General features: G+C 42.2%; 1 protein-coding gene across 2 annotated transcripts in view; it reads right to left on the bottom strand.

Annotated features, from left to right (window-relative positions):
* The window catches only part of polq (polymerase (DNA directed), theta), a 15,662-nt gene extending 2,003 nt beyond the window's left edge, over positions 1–13,659 (bottom strand). The window contains exons 1-34 of one of the 2 annotated variants that reach the window (XM_025058671.1): positions 13,315–13,659; positions 13,126–13,207; positions 12,556–13,037; positions 12,232–12,473; positions 11,940–12,116; positions 11,720–11,850; positions 11,484–11,640; positions 11,280–11,391; positions 10,999–11,200; positions 10,769–10,910; positions 10,522–10,668; positions 10,137–10,349; positions 9,878–10,020; positions 9,573–9,762; positions 9,031–9,173; positions 8,673–8,866; positions 8,347–8,471; positions 7,611–7,854; positions 5,974–7,319; positions 5,819–5,940; positions 4,213–5,746; positions 3,162–3,293; positions 2,875–3,077; positions 2,547–2,754; positions 2,262–2,455; positions 2,043–2,171; positions 1,732–1,906; positions 1,522–1,645; positions 1,121–1,209; positions 954–1,036; positions 766–867; positions 553–664; positions 121–245; positions 2–35 (exon numbers count right to left, since the gene is read on the bottom strand). In XM_025058671.1, coding sequence (XP_024914439.1) covers positions 2–35; positions 121–245; positions 553–664; positions 766–867; positions 954–1,036; positions 1,121–1,209; positions 1,522–1,645; positions 1,732–1,906; positions 2,043–2,171; positions 2,262–2,455; positions 2,547–2,754; positions 2,875–3,077; positions 3,162–3,293; positions 4,213–5,746; positions 5,819–5,940; positions 5,974–7,319; positions 7,611–7,854; positions 8,347–8,471; positions 8,673–8,866; positions 9,031–9,173; positions 9,573–9,762; positions 9,878–10,020; positions 10,137–10,349; positions 10,522–10,668; positions 10,769–10,910; positions 10,999–11,200; positions 11,280–11,391; positions 11,484–11,640; positions 11,720–11,850; positions 11,940–12,116; positions 12,232–12,473; positions 12,556–13,037; positions 13,126–13,207; positions 13,315–13,385 — 7,909 coding nt within the window. In that variant the 5' untranslated portion in view covers positions 13,386–13,659. Of the gene's footprint in view, position 1; positions 36–120; positions 246–552; positions 665–765; positions 868–953; positions 1,037–1,120; positions 1,213–1,521; positions 1,646–1,731; positions 1,907–2,042; positions 2,172–2,261; positions 2,456–2,546; positions 2,755–2,874; positions 3,078–3,161; positions 3,294–4,212; positions 5,747–5,818; positions 5,941–5,973; positions 7,320–7,610; positions 7,855–8,346; positions 8,472–8,672; positions 8,867–9,030; positions 9,174–9,572; positions 9,763–9,877; positions 10,021–10,136; positions 10,350–10,521; positions 10,669–10,768; positions 10,911–10,998; positions 11,201–11,279; positions 11,392–11,483; positions 11,641–11,719; positions 11,851–11,939; positions 12,117–12,231; positions 12,474–12,555; positions 13,038–13,125; positions 13,208–13,314 lie in introns of both variants that reach the window. The other variant, XM_025058670.1, reaches the window with a different exon arrangement.
* Positions 13,660–13,719: the final 60 nt, after the last annotated feature.

Below are 13,719 nucleotides of genomic sequence, written 5' to 3'. Positions count from 1 at the left end.
CCCTGGACAGTGGTGTTCACTGCCTGTCGCTCTGCCTGAGAGAGAGTGGAAAGACACACAACGTCAGACAAAAAATTGCTTCACAGGAAATGAGCCTTTCAGACAAACAGAGGTGAATACATGTGCTTGGATGTGTGGATTAGTGTTGGTGATTCCGGGGAGGTTTCTCCGACGGCCCATCAGCGTCTGAACATAGCCGTTCTTCACACACTTCTTTACTGTGTCTTTGAGGAAGGCGTTGATCCCTGAAACATGAAGACACGGGAGGAAAAAAGGTTATAGTCCTAAAAAACCAACAATCATGAGGGCAGCAGTGTATAATTCACAACTTCCACACCTGGTGAATCAACAGTAGAGGGCATGTGGTGTCCACTGTGGTGAACCCAATAAGGGTGGTGGATGCACAAAGTATTTTCTTTTCCAAATGATACAAATACCTTACAATTGTCTTGTTTTAAGACTGTACTGATTGAACACAATGATCGCTTAACGTGAAAATATACATGAAGAAAAGGTTCACCAAATCTTAGGAAAACTACGCTGCATTCCTACCTTTGTATCTGGCTTTAAAACTCTCAATATAGCAGGCTGCATCGTTTTCGTCCACTCCCATCTGTTCTCCCAAAGACTTGGCCCCCATCCCATAGATTATACCATAACAAATCTTCAAAAGAGATTATGTACAGTGTCAGATGTTTTTAAATACTGTTGGTACTCCCACTGTAAACATCTGCCTCCGTTTATCTCCCTCCTGCACAGCTCTACCTGTTTGGCCTGTTGTCTGAGGTTGTCAGTCACAGTCTCTGGATCAACACTTTTCCACTCAGCAGCAATGCAACGAAATACATCTGCTCCTCCATTCAGCACCTAAGTTTTAATGTAATTGAATAATTTATTTTACAGTTTCAGGTGTTTGTTTTGTCTATTTGCCTTTGTCTAATAAAGCCACTCACCTGCAGGAGTCGTTGGTCCTTAGACAGATGAGCCAATATTCTCAGCTCCAACTGGGAATAATCAGCAGCTAATATCATTCCACCTGCAAAGAGATGTGGGAAAAAATGCTTTAAAGATAGCCTGAAGCTGATCAAGACAAGTTACTACTATAACCAAACATTCTTACCTGAAAAAGGAACAAAGGCATGTCTCATACTGACAGAGAAAGTGGGGCCTTGGTCTGCAGAAACTGACGACACAACAGGAAGTCTTTTCCTTCTGGAACAGAGGAGAACTTTTTTTTTTTTTTTAATTTTTAAATGGTAGTCCATCACATTTGTATAGAACCTGGAACAAACAGCCTCCCAGGATCAATGATAAAAAACACTCAAACTAATTAGTACGATTAGAGAAATTATTATTGTCGACAATGAGCTTCTGGTTCTTCTTCTTTCAGTTTATTAATTTCTCTGTTTCTCTCTCCATTTCTGGTTAAATCATTGTCAGTGCTAGATTGATGTAGAAATGTTAATGTTGTTCGGCCCAGAATTTAGACTGGGATTTAAATGATGATGATCCAGTACCTACCCTTGTTTTTTGTTGATTTTGTTTCGGTCCTGTGAAGGTGGGCTCTCATCCACGATCACAGGCATGTGAATCTCAAAGTCTTTGGGGACATTCTGTACGTTGGGCTCAGTGAAGCTGACTCTTCCTAAAAAGGAGAAACACTATGAGGTTGCACTGCACAGCAGCATAGAAAAAGTGACCATAAAGTTGTGTTTTCATCAAACATATTACCAGTGGCTGTGTGAGTCTGCGCTATGGGGTAGATTCTGTCCATGTCCAGAGTAGGATGATATTTCTTTTCCCTCTGCAGAGGGAACACCACTTTAGTTAAGGCGTTTGTAATTCTCCTCCACTCCAGAATCACACCAGGCAACGGGTGCAAAGGCTTAAGTTTCTCCAGAACATCCTGTCGACACAAAGTCAGGTCAGTGGAACAAAGAACGGAGATAGTGATTGAACACTGGATTGTATCATTTAATAAATAATTAAAACAAAAGTTATAATCACCTTAGGTCATTTGTGAAAGTCAAAGTTCTGATTACCTTTGTTGTACTGAACTGCTTCCCAAGCCGCACTCTGCCTCCACCTCTCCTGCTGTAGCCAAGAGTCTTTTTGCTTTTTAGTCCACTCAAATCACCGTTTGGAGGCAGGTGAAGTTCCAAATACAGCACCTAACATTTATGAATAGATGTTATGTGCCTTAAATATGTAAAAGTTTGGGTTTTGCTTTGAAACAATGACAGCATTAAATGAACCTGCACCTGGGCCACGTCGTCAACACATGTGAGTGAAAAGCTGTGTCCAGCCAGACTGTACGCCTGGGACTCCAGCGCTGCGAGTTTAGCCTGCATCACATGTTTTTGCCGCTCACACTCTTCCACACTGAAGCCCAATCCATTCAATTCCAACAGAGCCAAACAGACCTGTGAAGGCATCTCGATGTTCCTGAACACGTCTAACACAGAGGGACAACATCAATCCACTCAGGTTTCTACAAAATGGTGATTTTAACACTGCAAAACTGAGTAACTGTTCACTCTTGGTACCGAGCAGCCCGTCCTTTTCCAGTAGACCAGTCACATGGTTCATGACAGTGTGAACGAGCACACTGGTGGTAGCAGCCCTAACGCGGGGACAGTACGCGTGTGCATTTCCAAGTCCGTCCAGCAGAGGTAGTTCTCTGGGACAGAAGACAGTCACCATGTTGTGTAGAGTTCTTTCCTCACTACTAGGGTCTAGCAGCCAACATGCTACCTGTAGTCAACAATTATTACAGAGATATGTATTACAGGTTGAAGTTATATTCATTTTTTGAAATTATTGGTTATTAAGAAAATATGATTAAAACCATAAATTAATTTAACATTCTCTCACCTTGGGATCTTCACAGTTTCCCTCCAAGCTGATGTCACAGCTAAGGACTAAGGTTTTGAAGACCTGGATAATGTCATACGTAACAACCACAGCTGCACTCCGACCAGTGGATGGCCTGTTCAGACAGGCCTTCACCTGACGCAGCCTTTCCCCTACAGACAAATCGTCATCCAGTAGAGGAGGAGCCAAACTGGCGCTCAAACCTGAGAGTCGAGAGTCAACGGAGTGAGCAGAAGGATTTTATGGGCCGTGCTCCCCTGCATTTGTGTGTCCACGTATACCAGTACCTCTGCTCTGCTCTTTCTGCAGAGATATATAATAGGCATCTCTTCCTCCCCAGCAGACAGACATTCCAATCAACAGCAGTTCTTCACTGTCTCCTACTGGGAAACCGTCAGTCCGGTTCAGGTTCTGATCAGCTGTGGATACAGCAAATGGATACATGTAAAGTGAGGCGATGACATTGGACAAAAATGCTTATCTTAGTATAATGTTGCTATAGTCAAGTCAGTGTTCCAGATTAACATGGAGCTAGCATTGTTTACTTGTAACCTGTAACTTAGAGGAAGTTATTAAAAATGAAGATAGTACATAAACAGATGGCAGGAGGTACGGTTAGACATTCAAAATGCCTGACTGTCTCAGCAACAGAACAAAAAGTCAACCTAATTAGGAAGCTAAAGAAATAAAGGATTAACATGATGTAAAATTGTTCCATAATATCACATTTGAAGTAAAGTAAATTAACTAGTGATAGCAATGGGTTTATAGCTATGCACTTAATACTTGGCCGTAAAGCGGCCCCTCTGGTTAGCCCACCCCATTAGACCCATCTGAACCGCAGACCCCTGTGAGTCAAAGAACACCAGGAGATTGTAATTCAAGCCCACAACAAATTTGTCTTAACAGTGTCATAAGGCAAGAGGTGTAAAAATAACACCACGGCCTGTGACGGTCAGTGAGGCGGGAGAAAGGAAAAGCAACAGCCAAATAACTTGTGATTTCCCAGGATAATGTGATCAACAACATCCTGGTCAGACTTGTTTGCAAAATAATAACAGACAAAGCTGTGCTTGTTAGATTCATTTACCTCAGAATGAGGTCATCATCATGACAACTACACACAACGCCCTCAATTGTACTGCATTCTGCTAATATGGTGGAGGCCAAAAATATGTGTATATCCTTCCAACTTTCACTGGTAACAAGTGTCAGTGATCATTTAACCGGATTAGTGATAGAAACCCAGCAGTCCAGAAAATAAGCTTTAAAAGAGGTCAGACTGGTGATCAATCAATTTGTCATGTGACAGTTTTTTTTTTATACTTCTGACATTACCTCTCTTGTGCTCCCCTCCAATATCTCCTCCAAATGCATGTCTGTCCTCCCCCCTTTCACATGCTATAGACAGAGAAAACCGATTCTTTGTTTTCCACTCTGTAATAAAAGTGTCAAAGAGGCGCTTGTTGCTCGCAACGTCTACAATGGTGAAGGCTCCAGAGTTGACGGAGCTTTCACCGGGAGACGTATCCTGAGACAGCTGAAGAGAGAACCCTTCATCAATCACAGATGAATCTGTATCAGATGGAGACACAGAGAGTTGAACTTTGTTACATTTCTGGTCCAGTTTAGTCGTTGGACCTCTGCGTGGAGTCGTCCTTAATTTTGGTGCTGATGGTGCGTTTTTTTGTGTGTGTGCCGCAGTCCTTGTTTGTCCAAAAGTGGCTGTTTGTATGTGGTTACTGTGTCGGGGTTGGGTTGTGTAACAGGTAGGTACAGTTAGCTTCTGTTGAGGCAGGGTCGATGGAGTTGACTGGTTGAGTGGCTGCGTGGTGACAGGTGACTGGACTGAAGTGGTAGTTAGCTTTACTCTGGGTGTGACAGGTGGTGTTTCCTGGGTGGGGGGAACAAGATCACCGGCAGAGCCTGGTCTCTCTGCTAACTTCTCAGTGTCTTGTCTGGAGGCCTGTGGTGAGTTAGAGTCAGTCTCAGCAGCAGCTGTAGGAGGTAAATTTAGCTCTCTCCTCTCTTTGCCCACTTGTCGTGAGGTCAGAGGTGCATCTGGAGCATCCACAGAGTTCACAGCAGTCTGTTTGTGAGTGTTTGTGTGGCCTGCTGTAGTGTTTGGCCAGGAATGGTCAGACATATTTGGCCACTGGTCAAAAATATCTTGCATGCCAGGGCTGCAAAAAACATGAGTTTCTGGGTCAGTATTTGACAATAACTTTTTTGCGATTGCATCTTTGTCTTTCTCTTCTTGTTTCCCATTTTCAACCTCAGCATTTGTTCTTCCTTGTCTCATGAACTCATTGTGTGTTTTAGCTATCGTACTACTGCACTTATTTTGGGGTACAGAGAGACCAGGCTGTGGCCATGTCTCAGCAGGTAGACCAGGTGAGCTTGACAACTGGTCTCTGTTGTGTTGCTGAGGCAGTGGACCGATGGCTTCTGTGTCTTTCTGACTTCTCTCAGGGCGTCTGTACAAACTCTGCCTCTCCATAAAATGCTCACCCACAAACAACGAGTCGCCCCACTCTGAGAGGTTAAAGGAGGACTCGCCCCATTGGATTGCCTCCAGCTTTTCCGCCATCTGGTCGGCCAGGAGCTTACTACGGTGTCGCTCCTGAGCTGATGGAAGAGGGGAACATTCGTTGTCCCCCGCCCCCTCTGCAGGTTCCTCTCCATTAAACTGAGGAGGGATCTGTTGTGGGCTCAAAGCAGCAAGCAAGGCACTGTCACACAGACTGTCAAATAGAAAGCCACTGCTTCCATTTAAAGATCCAAAATGATCCTGAGCTTCTTCATTTTGCTCACAGGTACTTTCATTTTTTATTTCCTCCACGTTTTCACCCTCATCAAGACCAGGTGGAATCTGTGAAAACAGCAACAATTCTTAAGTAAAAATACAAAACATTTAACCCTGTAAATAACTATAGTTGATCACCTGCTGGCTAGTGTTCAGAATGAGTCCATTCAGGCTGTCTGTAAGAGAGATGTTAAACCTCTGGATATTTTCCTCTTCTCGGTCACCAACCACCTCGATGTCCATTTCTTCCTTTTCCTCTTTTTCCTCTTCTCGGTCACCAACCACCTGGATGTCTGTGTCTTCTATCATGTCTGTTTCTGCATCATTCCCATTCCGATGTTGGAACGTCTGTTGAAAAATGACCCTCTCTGTCTGAGAGTCTAATTCAAAGCTATCACCAAAACTCTCTTCTCTCATTTGGATATTTTGCTCCACTTGGGCATCGGGGATCTCTCCTGCATACAGCTCTGGAGATGAGAACTTATCCATCTCTCCATCCTCCATCCTCCTGCGCTTGGCTTCGGGAGAAATTAAGGGAGCAGAGTTCGAAGTATTGCCCTGTGTAGAATTGAACGCACCAGCATTTCCCGGAGTAGAAGCTGTAACCGTTTGTTGCACCTGCTCAGTGGATTCACTTGAATTGTGAGCAGGTGTTGTTGTTGATGTTTGATCTGCTTCTACATCTTCCTGTATATATTTGTCAGTTTGTAAGGAGTGCAGAACTTTGCTAAGGACGTTTGAGTAACAGACTTTTCTTCTCTGCACGGGTGAAGCAGCACGGCCTGTAGTACCATTGTCACCTAAGGAAGCACTCTGTCGTTTTTCAACCCATGATATTGGAGTTCTGATGCGTGGTGGAGGCATAGAAGGAGGTGACAACTGAGCCTGTGGCAGCACTTCAGGAAGAGGACTTAAGTCAATCTCAGCCAGCTCCTGGGTCAGACTCCTTCCAGGAATGGGGTGTTTGATGTTGTGACCCAACCCTCTGGGTGAGACTTCAACCTTTTTCTCCTGTGGTTTTTTACACTCGTCCTTTATCTCCTCTGATCTTGTAGCCATTTGGTTTTCTTGTTTCTGATTCTCTGTTTTATTTTCTACAGGCAGCTGTTCATCCATCTCTGCCTTTTTTGTGTCTAGGCTACTTTCTTCCTGCTTCAAATCAGCTGTTTGTCTGCATTCTTGTTCTGTCAAGTCTATTCTTTCATGCACCTCCAACTTTTCTTTTTCTTCCTTTGCTATGGACTTGGACGTTCTTTGTTCACTGCACAGATCACTTTCTGATTTCTCCGTAGCTTCATTCCCAGGTCTGACAGTTTCTTCACTTTTTTGGAACACTTCTTGGTTATTTTTTTCTGGCATTAGTCCTTTTGAACTGAGATGAGAATTGGATGACAATTCAGAGTCACTGCTCTGATGGTCATCAGGACTGTTGGCTGCAGGAGCTCCGGGATGAAGCACTGCTGGGTCCCACTGAACACCCAGCCGGGCCAGGTCTTCCTGTAGGAGGAGCCTTGCCTCAGACACAATCTCAGTTGCTGCTTCCTGCTCAGTCAGAGCCCGTCCACCTGAAACCCAGACACAGCGGATGTTGCGTCTCTCTGCTGCCTCCATCTCACACTCATCGACCGCACGTTTGGAGCTGAGGGAAACGGAATATGTGTGAAAGATGATGTTGTTCTTATCTAGAATTAAACATTGATCCATATAGAATACATAATCCCTTAGTTGTCCATTTATTTTTAGACTCTATAGAGCCTCGATATGTTACAATTAAAGTTATAGGAAGTAACACGTTTATACTTAAATAGAAAATGATTGCTTCTGTGTCTCAAAATAAGAATCAATTTCCTTGATATACACTGTATTAAAATTATTAATTTCACTAATTGTCATTGAAGTCATTGAATGATAAGTAAAATAATGCCAACACCTTTTAAATGGGACTGCATTCCTCAGGGCTTTCTCCACATCAGACACAGACGCCCTTGCCAGTTCAGCAACAGTACAGAGACCTTGTGCGTATAATGCTCTTGCTCTCGTTGCATTCAAAAGGGAAACCCTGACAAGGTCAACCAGTTCCCTCTGGACGCCGAAGCTCAATCTGGTTTGGTACTGAGTCAACAGAAGTTCCATGTTGTGCCAACCAAGACGCCTGCAGAACACTGTCACCATACCTGTGTGGATAATGTGTAAAACAATTTGACAAAACTTTCTTTTTGACTATATGCAATCTTTTTTATTGGTCGACTTTGGTTGTACTATGTTCTGCTGAAATAAACTTTCCCCTGTTATTTACTTCCTTTAGACATTTGCCATCATCAATCTTTCTAGTAAACATCATTAACTATATGTTATCTATATACAGACACACTTAGACAATCCTATTATTTATGCACGTGCCGGCTAGGGTTAAGTTACAATGAGATTTGATAGGCTTTTCGTAGTAACTTGATGCGAGAGGCTTGAGCACTTAAGGAAGATGGACACAGGATGTGCCTGTGCAGAAAGCATCTAGGTGCTAATGTAACGTAGCCTGTTCTGCACACCACTGGGGCGTGCTCGGCTTCTTCCATCAAGTTGGAAGCGTCTGCAGAAATCAAAGTCAATGTATTTAAAGCTCTAGACTAAGCTCTCAAATGCACTCAACAACAATGTTCGGAATGTACCTGAATATGTGGAGGCTGACTGCTGCAGAGACTGCAACTGCCCACGACTGCAGTTGTATTTTGATGCCACTGTTCCAAGAGGTACCTCATTGACCAGATCCTGGAGAACAAGGGTGGTGAAAAACCTGCCAAGTCATAACAAGGAACAAAAGTCCTGAATTAAAGTCCTGTGGAAACACACACACATTTAATCTGCATCTTTGATCCACCTTCAAGACGAACACTGGGACTCAAATACGTAACATGTCACCACATATACAAACATACTGTATGTATGAATAATAACATCATGTGTAAATGTGATATAATGCAGATCTAGTCATTACCGTTTATGTATCGCCATTTGTCTACGCTGCTTTTCTGTTTTGGCGAAAAGTTTTCCATTGACTGATCGTGCAAGAAAACTTTCTTGGACCCCGACCATCTCAGCTACCCTCTTCATCGATGAAGAGAGCTGTTCCCACAGGCAAAAGAACTGGTACCAGTCTATGGTCGTCCACTCTGTGTATAGGGGGGTTATCTAGGCAAGATTTAGAGATTAACTTTTGTTTACCGTACAAGTCAGGACTGAACAGGTTTCTGCAGGAGCTTCGTTCGTAATGTGAGTGTTATGTTGTATGTTGTAAAATGTTGCAAAAGAAAGTCAATAAAGTTAGAGATAAAATGAATGTAGGTAATAATTACCAGGTAGAGAATGTGCAGATCATTTTCTAGTACAAAGCCCTTCATAGCTCGCTGGAGATCAGCAAATATTCCTATAGATTCTGGAGGAGAGAGGGAAGACGAGAGGGTGGCAGCACCAAGCTGAGTGGGACAGTATCGCTCCTCTGGATTAGGAATGAAGTTACAAAACAAGAGTTACTGTGATGGGGAAAAAGACCATTAAAAGAAAAAAAACATATTACATTTAGAAACAATTTGTTATTAAAATAAATCAAGTGTTCTAAATTGTAACACTATTATGTATCAGTAACTCAAAGAACTAGATATTTATATATATAAAAATGATTTATGAGCTTAAAAAAATAAAACAAAAATAAAACACAAATTATTTTATTTGGCCAGTGGAGTCTTTGCCTTGAAGATATTGTTGAGCTACAATCTTTATCATGTTGTGTAACTCCTAAAGCTTGTTTTTTTCAGTAGTAGTTTTAAATTTCTATTTTTGAAGACTGTTATATCGTGATATGACGGATGATAAAATACTGCAGCAAATGTTACTTTACCTTGTGCATCCTTTTGGATAGTTATAAATTCGTTCTCCATGAGCCATTCGACACAGGCTTCAATGGCCCCTTTGTTAGTCTCTTCACCTGATTTGTCATTCCTGTCACATTTCATGCTGGCAGCTAGCAGAGAACATGAAGCATATAACCTCACATCCTGTGGAGTGCTGGCAACCCCACCAACAATTATCTATTGGGACATTGATTAGGTCACTGTGGAGCCAACTGTCACATCACACATTTTCTATAGCCAAGAATGATTTGCATCACTTGATCAATTTTGTTATTTTAAATGTGAAACACACCTCCAGTATAGCTCGCAACATGCTAGTGGTAACACCTTCTCCTTCCCTTCTGCTCAAACAACTACTGATTGGTTGAAGAGCACCTTTTAGAAGACTTATACCTTTCTTGTGCTCTGTTTCTTTACACAGCAGCACACTTTCACCTAAAAAAAGAAACATAAAACATAATTTTATACACAAACTCCAGATTGTGCTGATTGTTATTAGCAAAAAAAAACTGCAAAACTTTTCACTTTCTTTTTCTGTCTTCACAACACACCTATAGTGTCTACACCTTTTCTCCCTGCTCGTCCAGCCATCTGTTTGTATGTGAGTGCATCCAGCACGTGTCCATTGAAGGTTGGCGTTCGAATGATGACCCTGCGGGCTGGAAGATTCACCCCTGAAGAGAGGGTAGAGGTGGCCACCAGGACTTTAACTATACCCTGACGAAAGGCTCCTTCCAACACATCTCGCTCATCAAAAGTCAGTCCTAAGAATGAAGTATAAATCGTCAGCAATACACTGGTGTTCTCAGGATGGATTAGACGAAGGTATATATTTTTGGCAACATTAACCTCATTCACACAGAAAATTGTTTTGTGTTTTGACTGTTAAAAAATATGGACTTTGTTGTGGTTAGGGTCTCATGAGTCTGTGTTCACCTGCATGATGGAAGCCTACCCCCCAAGGCACAGTGCGCTGGAGGATGGGGTCGAGCCCAGCAGGAGTTCTACTCAACTGGGCAAGGACATCAACTAGACCATCCTGATCCAGACACACAGGCTGGATATCAGACCCAGTCTGTTGTTCTGAGAGAATAACACCACAAACCAACATCATTGTTTCCCTAAATATATTTGAAAAGACGAAAAGGTTTATTACGTGAATTATTTTTCTCTTTTCTCCTACTTGTGTGTTTGAGATTGTAGAATTCTCTCGCAACACTGTCAGCAAGTTTCTCACACCAGTTTTTTGAAGGACAGAACATCAGTACAGAGTGACCCTCTCTCACTGTCTCATAGCACAAACTCACAATATGATCATCATCACCCTGTAAGACAAAAAGACTCAAATATACATCAACGTATTACTGAATACATTCTGGCAAGACATATTGGACACTCCAATATTTTGTTTACCCTAATGTTGAGTAAAGGAGTAAAGTGCTGGACCACTGAGAGGCTCTTGTCGTAGAAGTTGCAGCCCACTTTGAGATGCTCCAGCAGGGGCACGGGTCTATAGTCTGTCTGGTAAAGCTCTGCACCCAACCAGGTCGCCAGGAGGGAAAGGTTAGGCAAAGTGGCACTCATACCAATTATCTGTACGCCTCCAGACAGAGATCTGCAAAGAATAGTGCAGAGATATATTTACCAACATGTTTAAAGCACTATAAAATTAAAATGACATGAAGCCAACTGACCCTGTGGTGTTTTGCTTCTGTGCAATGTAACAGATTTTGGTCAAGAGCAGCTCAAGCAAATATCCTCTTCCGGAATCACCAACCATGTGCAACTCATCCACCACCACCATACCTTTACAACAAAGAATTGTTAGAGATAAAGACAAGTTATACTATTTTTAAGCAGTTAAAAGTTTCAGTTTTACAAATAATTTTAAAACATACCAAGCAAGCCCATGCCATCTTCTTCGATGAGCCTGTTAATTAATGAATTGGCCTTTTCTATAGTGCAAACAGCCACATCCAGTGCAGTGAACCCCCCAGCAGCTGAAGTGCTGCCTATGTATCCCTCCACACGAATTCCTGCTTCCTCAAATACACTCTGAAAGAAATTGTTTTACAGTTGAAATGTAAAGATTAACAAGCATAAAACAATATAACTGTGTTCACTGCTCACTTACCTGAAGGTAATGCAGCTTCTCTTTGGCCACAGAGACGAATGGCAAGATAAAGAGAGCTTTTCTTTTTGTCTCCAACACACGCTTCAAGAGCAGCAGCTCAGAAACTAGAGTTTTTCCAGCACTAGTTGGGGCTGAAAAGGTACAAATGTAAGCAGTGAACTATTTATAATATTTGAGAGAAAATTAATTTGGATGATATCTTCTAAAATGATATGCTTACCAGAGTATACCAGGTTACCTCCCTGCAGCACATTTCCAACAGTGAGGCACTGAGCCTGCCACTCAAACATTTGAGTCACTCCATGTTTCTTATAGCGCTCCAGGATGGGCTTTGGTAAACCCCAACTTGACAACAGCAGCTTTTCACCTTGCTCCATGGGAGCACACAAAGCTATTCCTACAACAGAGGATAAAATTCATTGGCATTAGCTGTGTTCATACAATGTGAAACAGAATATAGAAATAACTATTTTGTTTTATTCCAGGTTTTACAGCTATACTAAAATAATCACCTGGCTGAGGTGTTGTGTCATTAAGAGTGCTCAACTCTAATCCACTGAGGACTGTTAGTACAGATAGCGACCCATTCTGTAGTGATTGCTGGAGTTTTGCTTTCTTCATAGCAGCTGCAAGCCGCGTGGGACTGAATAGGATGTAGTCTCGTGATGCATCAAGTGGGGAGCCAGCATTCTTACTTGTGCCACTCTCTTCTGTCACCAAAGGAGAGTTTTGTTTTTTGGACACAGGTCGCTTCCTAATAAAACACAGACAAATAACTGCAAACAACAAATAAATGGAGAAGCGAAAAAAGGATTATTGTATTAGTTGAGACTTACTTTGTAGATCTTCCAGTTTGTTGATGGCTTTTGATTTCTGGACATGGCATTTCATTATTACATGTAGGAGCAGACGTTGAGGGTCTTCTTCCGGAGTCCTTACGAGCATTCTCTAGCTCCTCTGAATCCTCACCAAAGAGAAGTTTCTGGGCAAGATCTTTGCAGTCAGTGGTCCAACCTGGTCTCTTAAAGTCATTGTTGGGATTGCCCTCTTTAGCTTGGATACTGGGTTGTCCTTTATTGGTGGGTGAAGAAAGTACCATGCAACTGTTGCTCTTATTATGTGCAAATGGTCCAACAGACCTTAATGAGCCCAAGGCTGATGAGGATGATTCCGGCTGCTCTTGTGCATTTCTTTTAAGTGCAGTTTGATAAGTATCATGAACCGCAGGCTTTGCAAGATTATCAGCATCCAACACTTTTAGAATCTCCTCGTCAAGAGCCAGTGTAGATTCTCCCAAAGGCAACGCTGCTTTTTCAACCTGAAATAGGAATGTAATGGCCATGTGTGCCTTAAAAATGAAAATACAGAGATCGCTAAAACACGATTTTGTACTGTCAAACACTTACACGCAGGTTATCTCTAACGGTGTTTTCATCCTTGTTGGCTTTGTCTGACCGGTAACAGGCTTTCTGCAGACTGTCTTCACATCTGGGATCGCCAGGAAATGTTCATAAACAGTTTGCAGATCAATAATACGTCAACAATCCATTCAAATATATCACATTTAGGTCGCTCGGTAAAGATTTAAATATTACGTTTTTTTCTTCTTGATCTGATGTTGTCCTAGGTAGCATTTCTGCTTCACAGGACCTGAAATGCGGCTCATTCTGAAGACGCAGTTTCACGGTCCCCAACAGACAGTGAGTGTGAACTAACATGACATTAGTTTTACTTTCGACACAGGATTAAAACATAAAAGTAAAAAAACAAGAGAAAATAAGTAGCAGATGTTGGTGTAAAATTATTTGATTAGGACGCCAAAGGTTAAAATCTACGGATCGGAGTCAAAAATCCCGCCGGTGTCACAATAATAACAGGTCGGCAGAACAAATGTAAGACTACAAACGTTCCATGGTTAACTCCTGCATCTACCGTTAAAGCTACAGTACCTGTAATTATTATGGAAGAAACATTGGATTTAGTGCCAAGAGTGTGGAAAA

This window comes from Cynoglossus semilaevis, chromosome 9 (genome assembly GCF_000523025.1).
Source record: "Cynoglossus semilaevis isolate Cse_v1.0 chromosome 9, Cse_v1.0, whole genome shotgun sequence".
NCBI lineage: Eukaryota > Metazoa > Chordata > Actinopteri > Pleuronectiformes > Cynoglossidae > Cynoglossus > Cynoglossus semilaevis.
This window is presented reverse-complemented; position numbering and strand designations above follow the sequence as displayed.